The sequence below is a fragment of the Pleurodeles waltl genome, chromosome 1_1 (assembly GCF_031143425.1).
Source record: "Pleurodeles waltl isolate 20211129_DDA chromosome 1_1, aPleWal1.hap1.20221129, whole genome shotgun sequence".
Lineage (NCBI taxonomy): Eukaryota > Metazoa > Chordata > Amphibia > Caudata > Salamandridae > Pleurodeles > Pleurodeles waltl.
In genome coordinates this window covers 950,102,491-950,123,816 of record NC_090436.1, presented here as the reverse complement: position 1 = coordinate 950,123,816, position 21,326 = coordinate 950,102,491, and the positions used below count along the sequence as shown (strand labels likewise).

Below are 21,326 nucleotides of genomic sequence, written 5' to 3'. Positions count from 1 at the left end.
AGACATTGCCATCTTCCAATGTGTGCACTTTCCACAATGCATTGTGAGGTAGTTTTAGAATAGTAAATTTAACCCACTCTTCATATGCACACTTTCCTCAATCTTCCTTAAACTGGAGTTAGAATACTAAATCTGACCCCACAGTCTCTCACCAATGTGTGAATTTTCTCCAGTGTCTGTTAAACTGGAGTTAGAATAGTAAGTCCGCCTCCATACAATGAATGTACTTTCCATAATGATTGTTACACTGGAGCTAGAATTGTAAGCGTGACCGTCCTCCCAATGCGTGTTGCACAGAGCTTAGAAAAATAAATCTGCCCTCTCCTTTCACCAGTGTTTGTTGGAATAGAGTTAGAATAGTAAATCTGCCCCCTCAATTTATGCATTTTCAACAAAGTTTGTTGTACTGGAGTTAGACTAGTTAATCGGACCAACACTGTGTTCACTTTCTCCAATATATGTTTTACTGGAGCAAGAATAATGGGGCATATTTACAATCCCTTGGTCCACCTTGCGTTGCCCTTGCATTTTTTTTTTTATGCTAAGGCGGCTCTTGCACCAATTTGTAAACCCTTGTAAACCCTTGCACCATATTATGCATTTAACAGGCATGATGTATGCAAGGGGGGCGTTCCAACGTAGGGAAGCCCAAAAAAATGGGACAGTGCAATTTACAACATTTCACTGTGCTATTTTTTCCGTCAGAGCAGACGTTAAAATGACACATCCATATTAACCTGTGGGCCTACCTGTGTTTTGTTGCACTAGCATAAAAAAATTTTATGCTGGTGCAGCAAAGCGCCACAATAGTGTCAAAAATTGTCATGCTATTGTGCTTACGACAGCCATGGAGTGCCGTACTAAAAATATAGTGCAACCATGGTGTTGTTAGATGGCAATTGGGGGACAAAAGAAAAGGGGTGCATCTGGACCGATGCGCCACTTTCTTGTAAATCTGCCATCATATGTCTCAACCCTCTGAGTCCACTAAATAAACTCACTTTTCACGATGTTTATTGGAGTGGAGTAAGAATAGTATACTGACCCCCAAATATATGTATTGTACCTAATGTCTGTTAGATTGAACTTACAATAGTAAATCTGATCCCGCGGCCTCAACAATATAAGTATTTTCCTAGTTTTATAGAACTGTAGTTATAGTAATATTTAAACTGATTCTTTTTTATTTATGTTTTAATGTTTTTTGGATAGGAGTTATGTTACTAGTTATTAGTACTTTATATATATATCTAGAGAGTGTTTCATTGAAGGCCATAGTTTAAAAATAATGATATTCCTTTTTTTTATTGTGTTTTGTTTTTTAAGATAATAAAAAAAAAATTGGTGTGTGTTTTAGTACTTCGTAAATATTATTTTGGTAAAATAAATATTTTTCTTTTAAATATATTAGTGAACATAAATGTTTATATTGTATTGTATTAGTTAATACAAATTCATTACATTTGTTTTATCTGAGAATGATATTCATTTGCATAAATTATTAAATTGATAATTAAATATTAATATGTTACATCATTTCTTACTTATATATGCGTCTATGAATTGATTAATAAAATGTTACTATTTTTTACATGTTCTGATGTATTATATATTTTTAAATAGTTATTGCTTTTAAGATACAATGATGTTTATTATGTTTAAATAAATTAGTTATCTATGTAATGTTGGTATTTTAGACTATAACATTTTGGTAGTCAATATCAAACAAACTTTATTCGACTTTCAGCAAGTCATAAAAGTATCAGATAAAACACATCTATATATACAGACACAATAAATAAAATAAATAAAACAAATAAGTCCGTATTCTTGCACTTGACGTTATATGTATTTAAAGTTGATACTTTGGTTCTTGATATTTCTTCTGCAATATTTTTGTATTGCAATATTTTTGTGGTCAATAATCTCTGATACCACCCAAGGTACACGCCATGTTGCAGTTCAATTTAACAACAGGACTACTCCATGCTCCATATTTGATGGGACAATGCAACCTTCCAGACAATTCAAAAGCCTTGTATTTGAAAAGTTAAGATAAAGGGGTAATCTTTGAGTAGGGGGTGTGGCACCCATAGTTCTAAAGTGACTAGGGTTGCACATCCTGTACATTAAGCACTGGATGTAGCATGCTCATGGTCAATAAACCATTATATGTGTGCACTAGACCTCTTTAGGGCCTCCACCCCATCACAAAGGATGTATTCTATTGCTCCTCATTGTTTATGGCAGAGACCCACAGACTTTGAGTGCAATCAATGATGCATCTCTGCTAGTGGTATGATGGCACTATATTGGGTTGAATGGTAGGGCAAGAAGCAGGATTGGAAAGAGAAATTCATCATCTTTCTAAAATATATGTGTATTGCATTGGAAAGCCAACATTTCTCAAGCACATAACTGTACTACCTCTATTGATCTGGTTGTACCCACTGTTCTACACATTTTTCTTTCTATGCCCACATCTTTACACTTTATGTTTCAGTTAATTTTAAGAAAAGGACTACTGCATGCTCAATCACAATGCCATATAGGGACCATAGATGTGACAGTGCCCCTTTTCACAAACATGCATAGGCTTAATGGACACCCCATCTATGAAGTGACAAACAAGGACAAAAACTAATGGAATGTATTGAACTCTCCATTAAATTTAATTTACTATCACTTTTTATAACACATATGTACATCTTTCAGCCTCTGACCTGACAATCCTTACGACCCATAGAAACACCCTGCCAGGACTTTCACCCTTTGCCTTTTTCAGTATTAATCACTGTAGATTGATCCATCCATTTTGTGAGCTGCTTTACAAAAGGCCTGCATGTCTCATCCATATGTGATAACTCCCTACTCACTTAAATGTTCTAAATCTGTACACTAAAGAAAAAGACTAACCATTATTTGGTAATTCTGACACAAGAAAGCTAAATAAGCAAAGCTGTGAGGTGTGATCCAGGAGAAGCTCTGTCTCTAATTAACCTGGTTAGTAAGACTCACCAAAGCAGGGTTAACAAGGATTAACATTTCAATGTGTAGGTTGTTTTCTGTTTTCGGAAACAGTGTATTGAACACTTCTAATCAGGGCTGGCTTTAAGAGTGGTGGCGCCCTGTGTGACAGTTTATTTTGGCACCCCCCACCCCATGATCTCCTCCTCGGTTTCACTCACTACCACCCGGAAAATGTGTCCCTCATCTCTCCATCGCTCCCCTTTCACATACATTCATGTGCTTTAAAGCACTTGTAAAGGCTGGCTTTACTAATCCTCTCAGCTGTCCACATAAAATATAGGGGCATATTTAAGAGCCCCTAGCGCCATTCTAATGTCACATTGGTGTAATTTTTTTAATGCTAATGTGGCGTTAGAAGGCCAAAAACACGGTGCCATATTTACAAAGTGGTGCAATGCACGCATTGCGCCCCTTTGTAACCCTTTACGCTACATTATGCCTGCGCCAGGCATAATGTATGCAAAGGGGGCATCCCCCCATTAGGAGGGCTAATAAATGGCGCAAAGAAATCTGACAAATTTCTTTGTGTTATTTTTTCCGGCACTCTTAACGCCTACTCAGAGCAGGTATTAAAAGGAGGCTTCCATTGGTTACAATGGGCCTCTGGGTGCTTTGCAGGATTAGCCTTAACATTTCTGATGCTAATCCTGCAAAGCGCCGGACTAGCGTAAAAAATTCTGACGCTAGTCCCCTAACTACCGCCATAGGGCGCCGTATTTTAAAAATTACACACACATGGTGGCGTTAGGGGGGCGCTATGGGGAGCAAGAAAAGTGGTGCAGCACTGTGTAGCAGCACTTTTTTCAAATATGCCCCATAGGGGCATATTTAAGAGCCCCTAGTGCCATTCTAATGCCACATTAGTGTCATTTATTTTTACGTTAATGTGGCATTAGAAGGCCAAAAATGCTGTGCTATATTTACAAAGTGGCGCAATGCATGCATTGCACCACTTTGTAACCTTTTGCCCTACATTATGCCTGCACCAGGCATGATGTATGCAAAGGGGGCATCCCCCGTTAGTGGGGCCAAATAAATAATACAAAGAAATCTGTCAGATTTCTTTGCGTCATTTTTTTCCAGCACTTTTAACGCCTGCTCAGAGCAGGCATTAAAAGGAGGCTTCCATTGGTTACAATGGGCCCCTGAGTGCTTTGCAGGATTAGCGTAAACATTATTGATGCTAATCCTGCAAAGTGCCGGACTAACGTAAAAAATCCTGCGCTAGTCCCCAAACTACCACCATGGTGTGCCGTATTTTAAATATGACGCGCAGATGGTGGCGTTAGGGGGGGCGCTAAGGGGTGCAAGAAAAGTGGCGCTGCACTATGTGCAGCGCTACATTTCTAAAATATGCCCCATAGTTCTGTTTTTTGCAGCAGGCATATTAACCCTCTAAGCTACTTTATGTTGAGTCAAAGCTGCGCTAGGCAAAACTCCAATCTCTCTCCCTAGCAGGAACATTAAACTCAAGAGGTATCTTGACATTTTAATTGTTTCCTGAAGGCTGGACCCACAAGGATTTTTCAGCAGGTGCTTTTAAATCGCAAGTTTCAGAAGTTGTCGCTAAACACAGCGCCCCCTTGAGGTCAGCACCCGGTGCGGCTACACCGCTCGCACCGTCCGAAAGCCGACCCTGCTGCTAATTCTTATTCACTTATGTCACAAAGCAGTCAGTGTTGTGGAGAACAACAAATGGAATGCTGCCTTATTAACATTATTTGGTAGGTGTCTACGAAATTTACTAAAGTACCATTTCGCACAGCTGTGTTGGTCATGTCGCACATTAGTCGTTGTGCAAAAACCCCAACTGGTTTATGCCATAACCGTTAACACATCAGGTCCATAGGTTGCTAAGGAGACATATACAATAAATAAATATTTCCACCTAAAAACATTAGAATTGTAGAAATAACATATATTCATCTGGAGAGATATGTTTCATAAATGCATAATGATACTTTTGTAATAACCCCTAATGTCACTATGCACAGTTATTGTCCTGCTGGTTATGACACAGTAATTTGCTGCTAGTTATGATTGACAGCATGAAGAGACACTGAAAAGAAAGACCACATTCCTGTATTTTTCTATTTTTGACAATGTATGTGACCAGCAAGACAGTTTTCCATCTCGACGTAGGTGTAAAAATCAACAAAATTGAACTCTGTTTTATTTCTATGTTCTTGATTTGATGATTTTTCTCAATGTTGTTGTATTTTTCCCCTACCCACCCTGGCAGATCTAAGGTACACCCTGCTGTTTGATTTCTTAAGTGCATCCTTCCACTGCGAATATAAGGGAACTATGAGGCAGATTAAAGAAAAGTCACGCTGCACCCTGTGCAGCTGACTTTTCTTGTACCCCTTAGCGCCCCTCCTACCACCACCATGTGTGTGCTGTATTTGAAATATGGCGAACCATGACGCAGGGTAGGGGGCAATAGCGTCAAAAATGTTTACGCTATTAATGTACTGTTCAGGGTTGGCACCAAAATGTTGGCGTTTACCCTGAACAATACATAGGGCCCCATTGTAACCAGTGGTGTTCCCTCTTCTAATGCCTGCTCTGACTTGGCGTTAAAAATGCTGACTAAAATTTCTTTGTACCATTTTTTTAGCCCTCTAATCGGGGAAAGCCCACTTTGCATACATTATGCCTGCCGCAGCCATAATGTGGCGCAAAGGGTTACAAAGTGGCACAATACAAGCATTGCGCCACTTAGTAAATCTAGCGCTGAGATTTTGGCCTTCTTGGGCCACATTAGCGTGAAAAGAAATGACGCCAATGTGGCGCAAGGAGGCACTAGGCCCTCTTAAAACAGGGCCCATAGTTTTATTTTGCAGGTTTGCATTTCATTCGTGTTTTCACACTGTATTGGAGTGCATAGCGTTCTCTTTTGAGATGGCCACTCGCTTCTACCTATTTGAGTGGCATTTTAGTTTTTTCTTAATTTACCATTCAACAATGGCTGTTGTTCATCTTGGAATAGTAATATCATAAAGTACAACAAAAAGACTCCTAGATAGTGGTTGGTGTGTCATTACACCTGCGTGACTGTGTGACAATCTTAGAACACTTTTTTTTTTAACAACAAAAATATTCTGCACTTGCATGCTGATGCACTTGCAGCCAACTTGCAACTGGGTTTGTAATAAAGGGAAACAGAAAGCATCCCAATATGGCTATCCATACATTTGATTGGGTGCATTATGACATCCCCGTTACCCTTCCGTATTTTTGTACTATACGCATTGTTGAAGTAAGCAGAAACTGCCAAAGCCAATAACTCTGCCTCCGGTATTACAGTTGAGACTGACCACCTTTTCCAGTGCTTGTTTTACTTAGGAGCAGACCTCAGATGGGTTTTTTATTACATTGTTTACCTACAATTAAGCTGTTGATTTAGTGACAATTTCAATTTCCTACAACCCAATGATACAATACACAAGAGTTACTCGATACGCATTTGACTCTCTTAATATGTAATAAAACACCTATGACATGCTTTCCAGGTTCCCGTTGCATGGATGATGGACAGTAGCTTTGGAACTGAGCTAATTTATTCCATTTATATTCTGCTGCCTCTCCTGGAGATATCCTTATTTTAGGGCCGAGCTTGGGAGTGCATGTGCTAGTGCACGCGTCTCTCTTTCAAGACTGTTCTGTACAGTAAAGGGCTTGGAGCCCGCCAGTCGCTTACCATTTGTTTCCTTGCATAGCACTGTGCTTTACAGCCTTGTAATTCATCACTGCGGGCCTGGCATCATTTCTGTTCCTCTGTGTAGAGCAGGAACCAAGCACTGATTGATTCAACTTAATCAGTGCCCGTCCACTGATCCTTCATGATTTAGGTAATACGTTGTCCTTTTGAATTTTAGTGCCCTACAAATAGAAGGCATGTGACTGTCAAAAATGTGCCCAGCAGGACAAACAAAATTGTGCAGTTTTATTTTTTTATAGTTTACTTTCTTTTATTTTGCAAAGTCATCTTTTCTCACTTTGTACTCATATTTTCTTTTGTTTTTGCTTGTGGGTGCTGTTCTCAAAATTTGACGATAATCATGTTCTAAATATTGCAAAGCGTTATTGTTTCATTATTATGTGTAATTTCTGAAATTATGCTTTAACACATAATCAGGCAGTACATTCCAATCCACTGCCTCATTATTAACTGCCCCACTAAAATCCACTGCAAACCCCCCACCTCACACCACACCAATCCACCTCAACACAACCCACCCTGCTACAATCCTCTCAACCCACCCCAATCTAATCTACCCCACTTCAGTTTGCTCCACTCCAATCCAAAACAATATACACCACTACAAAAAAATCCACCCTACTCCGGCCCAAAACAAACTGCATCACTCCAATCCCGAACAATCTGCCCCACTGCAATCTGCTGCACTCCAATCCAAAACAATCTGCCCCACTGCAATCTGCTACACACCAATCCCAAACATTCTGCCCACTCCAGTTCAAAACAATGCGCCCCACTCCAATCTGCGCCACTCCAATACAAGACAAGCTGTCCCCCTTAAATGCACCCCAATCCAATCTGTCTCACTCTAATCCACCCCACTCCAGTCTGCCCCACTCCAATCTACAACAATCAGTCTCACTGCAATCTGTTCCACTCCAGTCTGCCCCAATGCAATCCAAAACAATACGCCCCACTTCAATCCAATCCTCCTCACCCAAATCCAATCCAACCACTCCATCCCAATTCATCTCACTCTAATCCACCCCACTCCCATCCAATCCACCTCAACCCAATTCAATCCACCCACTCCAATCCACCCTAATACAGTCTTCCCCACTCCAATCTGCCCCACTTCAATCCAAAACAATCTGCCACACTCTAGTCTGCCCAACTCCAGTCTGAAACAATCTGTCTCACTCCAAACCTCCCCACTCCAATCTGCCCCTCTCCAATCCATTTCAATCTGCCCCACTCCAATTTGCCTCACTTTAATTCAAAACAATCTGCCCCACTCCAACATACCCCACTCCAATTCAATACACCCCAGTGATCCCAATTCACCCCACTGTAATCCACCCCACTACAATCCAGTCCACCCCAGACCAATCCACCCCAATTCAGTCCAGTCCAATCTATCCCACTCCAATCCAATACCCCTCACCCCAATCCAATCCACCCCACCCGAACCCACCCCACCCCAATCTACTCCACTCCAATCCAACCTACTCCAGTCTGACCTACCCCACTTCAATCCAACCCACTTCAATCCAACCCACCAACTCCAATCTAACTCAGCCCACTCTAATCCAATCCACCCTACTCCAATGACACTCCACACCAGTCCAATCCAACACCCACCCACTCAAATCCACCCCACTACAATCAAGTCCACTGATACCAATCCACCTCACTCCAATCCAATCCACCCACACTACCTCAATCCATCCCACTCCAGTACAATCCACTTTAATCCACCTGACTCCCGTCCAATCTAGTCCACATTAATCTACCCTACTCCAGTCCAATCCACCCTACACCAAATCTCCTCAATCTACCTCACTCCAATCAGTCCATTCCTCTCCAATTGATTCACCCCACACCAAACCAATCCACCCACTCAAACCCACCCCACTCCAATCAAGTACACTGATACCCAATCCACCTCACTCCAATCTAATCCACCCACACCACCCCAATCATCCCACTCCAATACAATCCACTTTAATCCACCCGACTCCATTCCAATCTAGTCCACATGACTCCACCCTCCCCAATCCAGTCCACCCCACCCCTATCAAATCCACTCCAATCCATTTCAGAATCTCAATCCAATCCACCACACTCAATCTAATCCAACCACCCTAATCCACCCCACTTTAATCCACCCCACTCAATATAATCTACCCCACTGAATCCAATCCACCTCCCTCCAACCCCACCACCCCAAGTGGATACACCACAATCGCATCCACCCAATCCAATACACCCCAATCCATTCTACCCCACTCCAGTCCACCCCACTGAAATCTAATTCACCCAAGTCCACCACACCCTATCCCACCCACCCCACCACTTTTCAAACTACCCCACTTTACTCCAATCCACTCCACTCTACACCAATCCACCCCACTGCATCCCAGTTAAGTCCACCACACTCCAATCCAATCATCCAGCCTATCCCACTCTAATCCACCCCACTCCAATCCAATCCATTCCAATCCACCCTCCACCACACACCAATCCAATCCACCCCAATTCAATCCCCCTCACTATAATACTTCCCACTCCATCCAATCCACTCCATCCCAGTTCAGTCTACCCCACTCCAATGCAATCCATCCACCCCACCCACCTCCAATCAACCTCACCTCAATGCAACCATTCCATCCCACCCCAAATCCAATCCACCTCCGCCAATCCACTCAAATCCAATCCACCTCACGCCAATCTACTCAATCCACCCCTATCCAATCCAGCACACTCCACTCCAATTCAATCTATCCCACCCTACTGCAGTCTACCACACCCTAATCCAATCCACCTCAACCCATTTCAATCTACCCCACTCCAATCCAATCCACCCCACTCCATACCACTCCACTCCAATCCACCCCATTAATGCCAATTTACCACATTCTGCTCCAATCCACCCCACTCTATTCCAAATCCACCCCACTCCACTACACCCCAGTTCAGTCCACCCTACTCCAATCCAATCCACCCCACTCCAAACCACCCCACTCCATTCCACCCCACTCACTCTAATGGAATGGATACAGTCCATCCTACTATATCACAAACCAGTCCGCCCACCCCATCCCATTTCAGCCCACCCCACTCCAATCCACTTCACCCCACTCTCATCCAGCCCATCCCACTCCAAACCAGTGAACCAAATCCACCCCACTCCAGTCCAATCTAATCTACCCACTGCAATCTAGTCCCCCAATCTAATCCAACCCACCCACACCAGCCCTATCACTCCAATCAAAACCACCCAATCCAATGTATTCCACTCCACTCACATCCATCCCAATCAAATTCACCCCACCTCATTTTAATCCACCCAATCTAACCCTATCCACACCAATCTATCCCACTCCACTTAATCCACCCCACTCTACTCCAGTTCAATCCACCCCTCTCTACTCATATTCAATTCACCCCACTACCTCAATCCATTACTTTCCACTCCACCCTATTCCACCCCACTCTAACCCACTCCACCCTACTCCACCCCACTCCATTCTATGACACTCTCTGCCACTGAACCACTGAGCTCCATTTTGTGAGCCCAGCGCTACCTATGCCCTAATACAACCCAGTGAGCCAGAGTCTTCGGAGACTGGTAAGTGCCCAGACTTTCTATGTATTCTTGTTATTTGCTAAAAAGTGTATTTCTCCTACCCATGCCTATTTATATTAGACTCCCTGTGTTTCAGCAAAGTTGATGCTTTTAAACTACTGTTTTTTTTTTTTACCTGTGGCTGTTTGAAATTTTCCTCCAAGTTTTCACAAAGACTGCCTCAAGTCCCCCCTCCCCTTTTTTCACAAGACTACATACACCTCAGTGGCTAACTAGAAAACTAGAGTGACTGCTTAATCTGCTCCGTGATTTGAACAGTGTTTGGAAAGTTTATGCACCACTTGTAATTGCCTTGAAAAAGCCATATATTTAAATATGCGACAAGCAGTATTTTAGTGGTGTCTGATCTGTCCCTTACCTGTAAAGTTGACTCTGCTAGCTTGGAAGTGTGGATTCTGCCTCTCTGTATCCAAGGAGTTCTGAATAGAGGAGCACCTCCCTCCTCCCTTCTACAGGGGCTTGGGCTCAAGGTAACTTGGCCCTTACATAAGTTACTATTGGTTGTTGCATAAGTTGTTGTGATTGGTTGCTGGGGTTAGTCTTTCTCTTGGCTTAAGGCTTATGGCTTGTGTTCTGATTAGTACTAGGGCTATTGTTTGTATTGGACAAAGGTTTTAGGGTTCCTGTTGGGATTGGCTGTCAGGGCTAGGGCTGTGCTTGGTACTAGGCCTAGGGTTTCTATTGGACAAAGGTTTTTAGAGTTCCTGTTGTGATTGGCTGTCAGGGCTAGGGTTGTGCTTGGTATTAAGGCTAGGGTTCCTATTGGTCTAAAGTGTTTTAGAGTTCCTGTTTTGATTGGCTGGTAGGGCTATGGTTGTGATTGGTTAATAGAGACAGGTATCCCACTGGCTCTAGGCTTTAGGGTTAGAAATCTCATTTGTTAGGGTTAAGGTTAGGGTTCCATTGTCCAACTTCGGCCTAGGGCTCATGGTATCTCAGCCGGGTGTCGAGTCTAAGGGCAGAGAGAACAAGGGCAATTGCCTATTTGGGCCGGGTCAGGCCTAGGGTCAGAGATGCTGCCCAATTTCCCATTGTTCAGCAACTACGTTAATCCCTCGACATCCTCCAACATCCAAACACAATATCAGCAAAGGCATCCAATACATGTTCCACAAACAAACCTCATGCAGATTTCAATGTCTCAAAAACAACCACAAAACCCCACAAACCACACCTATGCCCATATCCACCACAACTACAACATTAAGACACCTTCAGTCTCACACCAAACACAACCCTGTCCATTACCACTAACACATCCACACATCACCCACACAACACAAAGCCACATTCTACATAACTTTCAGACACAAACTCCCTGTTCATACAAAACACCAGCACTATCATCTATTTTATCCTACCTGACCCCTTTTTATCATGACAACACCTATACTCAGCCTTACATTAGAACATCAACCAACAGCCTCCTCATTTTTTTTACCAGTTACACATAACCATACAATCCTTACACTCCACTCCACCACACATATTACCTCTTCCAGCGATCAAATCTAACACTAACACTCTTAACTCTTGTCCATCCACTCTTACACACCTCATACACTCTTCTCAAAAACACATCACCACCCCCTGTACTATTCAAACAACACTCACCAGCAGTAACTCACAAACAAATCCTTCACAGGAAACCACTACATCAAAATCTCCTCTCACTAATCCACAAAAACTAAACAAAACACACACATAAGCACATCAAAATAGCACATACTTTCATAATACTTTCCATCACACCCACTCCCACTCTCATGACTACACAAATAATGCAAATCCTGACCAATCGTTACTCCAAAGTTCTCACTCGTCACAAACATCTGCCACATACACCGAAGCAACATTCATTCACCTCTCATTCATTGCAACATTTCAAGCATTAGATTATGATACAAATACTCCTCTACTTCCCATACCCCATATTCCTTCCACCCTAAACAGACGCAAACAAAATAAACAACATTCTACACAACTATTAACACACCTGCTACAAGCTCAAAATAGAGCGCTCATCCTCCTCCATAACAAAATGACACCTCCACCAAAACATATTTTCGAAGCTGCCTGCTCATAAATGCTAGATCACTCGAACAAAACAAGCACCACATCTACATTCTGCTCACTGACACAGAGCCTGACTTACTATTCATAACAGAATCATGGTTGGGAGATGACCTGGCCCCACTGTTGTATGAAGCAGTTCCTCAAGGCTATCAAACCATCACACAAAACTGTATAGGCAAAAGAAGAGGTGGACTAGCTATTATATTCAAACCAGCAATAAATATCAGCAAAACAGAGAAAAAAAATCCATACAAGGTTGTGAGGCCCTCATCACCAGATGCAACCTCACACCAACTTCCGCCTGTAACTTTCTCCACCTTTACAGACCTCCACCTAACAATTTATCATTCCCAGACATATTTCTAGACACAGTGTCAAACCTTATGGAGTTATAATCTAACCTTTGCATTCTTGGGGACCTAAAAATTTGGGTTGACAAACCCAATATGCAACATTAACCACTGGCCTGGTCACATTGAACATCCATCAGATTGTACACAATCCCACACACATCGCTGGACACATTCTAGATGTCATCTTTGTAGACCCAGAACTAGTTACCATTCAAAGCATCATGCCAGTCACATGGTCAGACTACCATTTTTTAACATTCCAATATAAAACACCACAAACCAATGCACCCAAGACCACCTTACATACATACATACATCTATCGATCATGGAACAAACTCAGTTTTGGAGACTTAGAAACACAACTAACAGCTAGCCAGATCTAGACACAATACATTATGTTCCAAAACTTTCTGAAGAGCTCCAGGATGCTTTTGATATGCTAATGCTGCTCACAAAACCTAACAGGACAAACAAGAACCAACACCTTGGAGAAATACAGAACTCAAAAAGATAAAACAACAAATCACAAGGCTGCAACAAACCTGGCTCAAAACAAACAACATTAAAGACAAACTCCACCCACACAAACCTAACAGAATATGCAAAGCTAAAAAAGGTACTATTCAAAATGCTAAATTTTCTAATTTTCTAATTTCAAAAACCTAAATGCTTGGAAGGAACTCAACCCATTACTCAAAAATTCACAGACAAACTGGCAAATCATTACATAAGTATGGCAGACACATTGGACTCCTATTTAAAACAAAGGAAAACCACCAGCACCAATCAGTTTCCTAAAATCCCCTCCAAGAGTAAGCCAACCCAGCATCTTCACTCCTTCAAACAAATATCCCAAAGTGAATTTATGGATTTGGTCAAAGCAAGCAGGCCTTCCGGCAGCCCTTCTGACCTTGTCCAGCACAAATCTTCAAGAACATTCTTTTATCTACTTTTCTGCCACCCCTAGAAGAATCATCAATAATTCTTTAAGTACAAGAACTTTTCCTGGAGACTTTAAAAAGGCCTCCCTATAGCTGTTATTAAAGAAAACAAACCTGGACCCATAGGATCCCAACAACTAAGGACCGATTACAAATGTGCCTTTCCTGGGCAAACAGATAGAAAGAGCAGCATTCACCCAGATGTCACAATTTATTGAAGGAAACTCTATACTTTCAGACTACCAAACTGGATTCAGCCCAGGAAGTGGCACTGAATGTGCACTCATCGCAAACTGGGATGATCTTAAAAACGCAGTCGGCTGCATTGAAGTTGCCACACTACTTCTCTTGGACCTCTCAACTGCGTTTGACACAGTTGACCATGACACCCTAATTCAAAAACTCCACAAAGCTGGCATAGAAAGAACTGCTCTTGGCTGGATCACATGCTACCTTCAAAACAGAGCAAATGTCACCTATTATCTCCCTTTCTTGTCCAAACCCTACTTCACAAAAGCAGGGGTCCCTCAAGGATCATTCATCTCACCTATGTTTTTAACATCTACATGATGTCATTACCAGAATTGATCAATGAATTTCAACTCACATGCTACAACTATGCAGATGGCACACAAATACTCCTTAGATTGGAATGCCACAAAGACATTGGAACTCACAAATCTTCAGTTACCTCAGACTCATTGATCAGTGGATGACGCAGAGCAATCTCAAACTAAATGCTTCTAAAACAGAAATACTCACATGTGGAGGCTGGACAAATTATGACCCACTTTTGTGCCTAGCCTGATGATCTGGTAACCACCTCCTCAAGTGTCTAAGGAAGGTAAAAATCTTGGAATTACCATGGACTCCAAGTTAACAATGAATGCCCAAGTGGAAAAATTAGCAGGATCGAGCTTCATCACTTTGAAAACCCTGTGACACATTTTTCCCCACCTCGGATTTCCACACAAGGTCCAGGCTACTATCTCTCTTGTCCTATAGAAACTAGATTAAGGTAATGGCCTCTCTCATGGATCATCTCTATCTACTATGGAAAAACTAAAATGCATTCAGAACTCGGCCACCAGACAACTACTACATGTAAAGCCACAAGCCCACATCTCCCATGCCTTGAAGGTACTACATTGGTTACCTGTAGCCATAAAATCCACCTTAAAGTTAATTTGTATCACCCACAAAGCAATACATAGAACAGGAACGCTTTTCATCAGGAGTTAAATCAACAAAGACATTCAACAAAGAAACCTCCTCTCATGATTGGCACCCTGCCTTAAAACATGACCATACGAGAAAAAGACTATAGGTGGTACATCTTTCTATGTTCAAGTGGCCAATCTATGGAATTCATTACCCCTAAATATAGGATCCACAGAAACTATATTGTCTTCAGAAGACAACTCAAGGGTTGGCTCTTTCCTTCATAACCAACATATTCAAACAGCAATGGACTGCATTTGCCTGTGTTGGTAACATTTAGAATTTGATCGTGTGTATATATCTAGATATGTGTACTTATTTAAGAAATATGTATAATGACTATTTCATAATAATAAAATATTTACATACTCTTTAAGCCTGTTTAACAAATGTATATTTACTCAAGGTTAAATGTATATATATGTATGTGTGTGTGTGTGTGCGTATTTATATTTTTATATATGTGTGTGTGTATGTGTATTAATGTATGTATATACAAGTATGTATACAATGTATGTGTAGATATGTATGTATACATATATATGTGTATATTATTCTATGCTTAACATGTTCATAGGTCATTACATAGTTGTTAGATAAATTGTTAGATTAGATACTTATGAATCCTTGCTTTCATTTTAGCTATCACAATGAGCAAATGTTATCTTAAATATTTTATCAGCAAGCATTTCGCTACTGAAATATGAGGAAAGATAAAATAATGTTAGAAAAGTACACAAATAGATTAGTCTCAAATATTGCTAATCTTGAAAGTCTGTTTTTATACAACACAACTTTAAATCTCAATATATTATATCCATTATTATATTCCTTACACATATAGGTGGTCATTATGACATCGGCAGTAAAAACTGCCTACCGCTGCGGTGACGGCCGCCAAAATACTACCACAGCGGCTACCATCCGTCCACCATATTATGAGCACTGCCAGACGTCCGCCACAAGAAGCATGGAAATCTGGCAGTGATCATGGTGGTGGATGGTGGATGGTGGTAAGGTGGCGCTGCTACCACCAGCACTGCTACACCAGTAGAACGCTGCCAGCCGTATTATGACAATTCATACAGCCTGGCGGTGTTCTGCTGGCGAGGTGCTGCTGGCGGTAGCAGCGCCCTTTCCCGTTCCCTGCTGGAAGACCTCCTCGTTCAAGGAAAGTCGGCCTTCCGACAGGGGAGGGGGGTGGTAGAGCGGGGGTGTTGTATGTGTGTGTCTGTGTGCATGAATGTGTGAGTGTGTGTGTGAATGCGTCTGTGTGTGTTGTGTTGTTTGCATGATTGTATGCGTGTGAGTGAATGCGTGTAAGAATGGTGAAGTGAGTGCGTGTCTGCATGTCAGTGTGATAATTGTAAGAATGTGTGTAGGCATGTCTGGATGTATGCGTGGATGAATGCGTGGATGCCAGTGTCTTTATGAATGCGTATATGCCAGTGTGAGTTATTGGGTGTATGCGTGGTGCATGTCTGCAGGTGTGTGTGTGTATGGGGGGTGGGGGTGAGGACTAGAGGGGGTGGAGGTGTGTCTGTGAGGATCGGAGGGGGTGGGGGTGTGCGTCTGAGGATCGGAGTGGGTGGGGGATGTGCCTGAGGATCGGAGGGGGTGGTGGTCTGTCTGTGAGGATCGGAGGGGGTGGGGATGTGTGTGTGAGGATCAGAATGGGTGGGGGGGTGTCTGTGAGGATCGGAGGGGTGGGGGTGTGTGTGTGAGGATCAGAGGGGGTGGGTGGGTGTTTGGATGGAGGGGGTGTCAGGTAAGTGTTGGGGGAGGGGGAGCCGCCTACCGGTGACAGGGAAGTGTTGGGGGGTAGGGCCTACCTCCATGGATTTTGTGGCATTGCTAACGCCACGAAAACTATGGAAGTATGCAGGCTCATACTGCCGCCGCCGGTACTATGCCGGCCGCCGGGCTGGAGATACACATCTCCGGCCCAGCGGCTCATACCGCCATGGCGGTATGAGTGAAGAAGTGGTGGGTTAGCTGCAACCAACCTGCCAATCTCATAATGTGGCGGTATGTACCTCCAGCCTGTTGGGGGTCATACTGCCACATTAACACTCACTGCCGGGGTCATATTCCCTTACTATGTATTTATTTATTACTTTAGTGCTACTCGACAAGAGGGGAAAAAATTCTCTCTCGTAAGCTTTACTCTGTCTCCTCATCACCCTATACCTCTATCAATTTATCCTCCATCCCCACTCTCTGACTCATCCCAAACCCATTCTATTGCTATGATCTTCAAAATAACCCCGCCTAAGCTCTTCCCTCCTCTACCGCTCCTGTCTTACCCCAACCTCAGTTTACTACTATCATCTCCTAAACAATCCTACTAAATTCTCCCTCACTTATCTCACCTTTGACTCACCCAAAACCCCTCCTACTACTATGATTTCTCTAACCCCTTTTTACAGACTCTTCCCTCCGCCATCTCTCCTTTACTCATCCCAAGACTCATCCTATTACTATAAACTCCCTATTAACATTTCTGGATTCGTCCCTCCTCTATCCCTCCATTATTTTATTCAAACCTACTATGAAACTCACATATCCTCTGCTCAAATCAACTCATACTAATCCTAATATTGTATTCATATTTCCCTATACTAATCCACCAGTTGTCCTTCTGGGTTCCAGAGTAGCGTGCTACTCATCAAAAAGTGCTTTGACGCCTCATCAGGGGTAGTGACTGCTATGTAAATACAATTGCAATTACCATTACTCACCTCTGCTCAACACTACAACACTCTACTCCCCTACTCCCCAACAAATCCACTCTACGACACTCAACTCCCTCACTCCACTCCATGACGCTCCACGCCACTAACTTTTAGCCATGCTGGATGGCAGCTACACTGCTGCACACAATGGCAAAACACATTGCCTAAGCCAATAGCTCTTGTTTAGGCGAGACCTATGGGCGTTGCTAATGTTTGTTTTTCTTGGCTGTGACTTGTGAGCTGTCCCCAGGGGACCTTGTAAAATCCAGGGAGCAGAAGGCGTGGGTGAATATAAACGTAGCCTGAAAATGCGAGCAAATTCGAAAAACATTTACCTTTACAAAGGAGGGGTACATAAGTATACTTCATTGTATATTTTGTTTTACACAGTGGTTTGTTCTACACAGCTATTTAAAAGCATGACGATGTAACAGAAAGAGAAATAGCAATAGCACCTTCCCACGTGTTGAAAACTTAGCAAAATGTGTTGCAAAGACTTTTAAACTCAACTCGTCCTAGACCTGAACGACACAGAAGAAAAAAGATAAAAGTTGATCGAAATTGTATGTAACGAATATTTGGTTATTTCCGGGTATTTGGGAATCAGAGTACGAATATTGAAAGAAACCTCCAGTTGTATTGAAGAAAGAAATGCAAGCCCCGCCAAGCGAGTAGTGAGTCTAAAGTGTGAAAGTAATTATAAAAACGCATTTAGGTGTTGCGGCGCGTAAATAAAAAAAAGTTTATAGAAACAACAAGCACTTCAGAAGACTCGCTTGTTATTTCAGTTAATGCATTGCATGGAGGGGACGCCCGGTGCGACAGTCTTTGTTGGCGTCCCCCCCAATGACCACCTTCGCCAAGGATTCCCTCACAACCGTCCTTTAACAGTGCCCTCATAACCACTCTCTCTCAGACGCATTTAAATAGTTATATAGTGCCAGTAATACTAGAGCAGCTGTCAGAGCACTTTACATCAAAAGTACATTACACAGGCAAATTAAACATATGTGTGTAAATCATCAAAGATAAGTTACATAAGACAGAGGACTAAAGGTGTGGAGTCAGTCATCCATACTGGTTGGCAGTAAAGCTTAAGAGTGTTTGATCTGGAGAAACAAACTCAGAATTAAAAAAGTACCACCATGGTTGGGGGTTGTTTTTACTAATAAGAAATGATTTCTACCCAAATGAAACTTTTTGGAATATTAGGATAATGAACGACTGGGGAAAAATCATAAGGCTCTAACCTATACCTTGCAGTTTCCACGCAAAGCTTTGGTCACAGTTTCTAGCTCACTGTTCTATGTTGGGATTTTAATTTATAAACTGCAAGTAACTAAAGCATCTCTCCAACAAAAGTAGTAACCCACTAACCTATTTACATTATATGCACTTTGTGATCTGCATTGTACACATTCTTTGCAAGAGGGATATTAACCCTTTGTGCTACCTTATGATGAGTTAAAACATTCACTAGACAAAACTTGATCTCTCTCTCTCCAGCAGGTCCATTAATCACCAGAGTTATCTTGACATTTTATTTGTAGCCCGAAAATTGCTGGAGGGAGCAGGTGCTTTTAGATCCATAATATACTTGCAAACTAGGTGCCCCCCCACACCTGAAGTCAATAGTCAAACCGCCCTAGAGTGGTCCCTGATTCAATGTAATGTGGACATTATTATTCTTATCCCATCCTTATTTAAGTTATTGCTGGTCCTCACAATGTTTTGCTTACTTTTCCCGAAGTAGCCATGTTTCCAATCCGACCGTGATGCGGGAACCGTCCGCAGACACTACTTGATACTCGACCTACAATGCAGACCTCTTTCAATTCGGACTTTGTATGTTTGAACAAGCCAAAGTCAGATAAGCCCACTTCTTATCAAATGTTGGAAAAAAACAGAGGGAAAGAAATGAAGTTTCTCATTTAAAGTTACAGTTGTTGAAATGAAAACAAGCATATGCAGCAAGCATTGGCAAAGCCAGTAGGTCTCACTTCTGCGATTGTGTTTTAGCCATGTTGTACAACAGTGTGGCTGCTGTTTATCATGGCTAAAAGTCAGTGGTGTGGGGTGAGGTGGAATATACTGGAGTTGGGTAGATCAAGGTAGAGTGGAGTGCAGTGGATTGCAGTAGAGTGGAGTGGCGTGATTTAGAATTGAGTGGCATAGATTTGAGTGGACAGGAGTAGATGGGAGTGGAGTGGGGTAGACTGAAGTAGAAAGGGGTAGATTGAAGTGGATTGCGGTAGATTAGGGTGCAGTGGGGTAGATTGAAGTGGGATAGATTGGGTGGATTATAGTGGGGTAGATTGGAGCCAACTGGGGTAGACTGCACTAGAGTGGGGTAGAATGGATTGAGATAGATAGGAGTGGGATAGGTTGGAGTGGGGTAAATTGGGATAGATTGGACTGGGGTAGATTGGTTGGGGTAGATTGGTGAAGGGGGGATACTGTGAAATGGAGTGGATTAGATTGGGTAAAGTGGAATGGAGTGTGGTAGATTGGTATAGAGTGGAGTGGTCCAGATAAGGCGGTTCGAAGGGGGTAGTTTGGAGTGGAGTAGGGTACTTTGGAGTGGGGTAGGTTGGATGGGGTAGCTTGGAGCTGGGTAGTTTGAGGTGGTGTGTGGAAGGGTAGATTGGGATGGGGTAGATTGGAGTGGAGTGAGTTAGATTGGGCTGAAGTGGGGTGGATTTGAGTGGCATGTGGTAGATTTGAGTGAAATGGAGTGGAGTAGATTCCGTGGCGTAGAGTGGAATGGAGTGTGGTTGATTGGTATAGAGTGGGGTGGGCTGGATTGGAGCAGGTAGATTGGAGCGGAGTGGGGTAGATTGGGGTGGGGTACATTGGAATAAAGTGAATAGGATGGGGTAGATTGGGGTTGGGTAGTTTGGGGCGGTGGTTATAGGGTTATATTTAGGACCTAGTTTCTACAGAAAAAGCATTTTTTACTTGCCTATATCTTTGGCGCCAGTTGACAAATCTTCATGAAATTTTCTAAAAAAAATTGCCAGCCATGTCAGCTCCTGTCTGGAAAGTTTCAGGGTGATCTGTCAGGTGGGGGCTGAGACAAAGGGGGGGTCCCAAGAAACTTTTTCCCCATAGGGATTTTGAGCAGCGATAGCGCCAAAAACTACTGGATGGAATTACACCAAATTTAGCAGAAAGGTAGGTCCTGGTCCAGAAAGCGAGTTTTTTGTGGTTTGATATGAATCCGTTCAGTGGTTTTCTTGTAATTAACTCAAAAATAAATTTTTATATATAGGGACATGGATCCTTGCAGATTCAGAGGAAAAGCAAGGCCCATGATTGGCTGGCTGCAACCTGACAGAAAAGTTTTGGCTGCCATTTTGATTTTCACATTGCCTGGGGTGGGAAAAAAACAGTGTAAAAGCACATAAGGGGTCAGGATGCAGGTATCCTGACCCCATAGGATGGCGAGGGTGCGAGTTATTATTACCTTAGAGTACAATCTATAGTTACTTGAGGTAACTCTTACAGTAACTGGTGAATTTCTATGGTTTTGTATGTTTAAAATGTGAGGCTAACTAAACTGTCTCTGTCACCTTTGTCTTTTTAAGTGAATTTCTATGTTTAAAAAAAATTATATT

General features: G+C 42.4%; 1 protein-coding gene across 1 annotated transcript in view; it reads right to left on the bottom strand.

The window, feature by feature from the left end:
• LOC138289776 (alcohol dehydrogenase 1-like) overlaps nt 1–19,539 on the bottom strand; it is a 260,138-nt gene extending 240,599 nt beyond the window's left edge. The window contains exon 1 of the mRNA XM_069230196.1: nt 19,449–19,539. Coding sequence (XP_069086297.1) covers nt 19,449–19,466 — 18 coding nt within the window. The 5' untranslated portion in view covers nt 19,467–19,539. The remainder of the gene's footprint in view (nt 1–19,448) is intronic.
• Between the last annotated feature and the right edge of the window lie 1,787 nt (nt 19,540–21,326).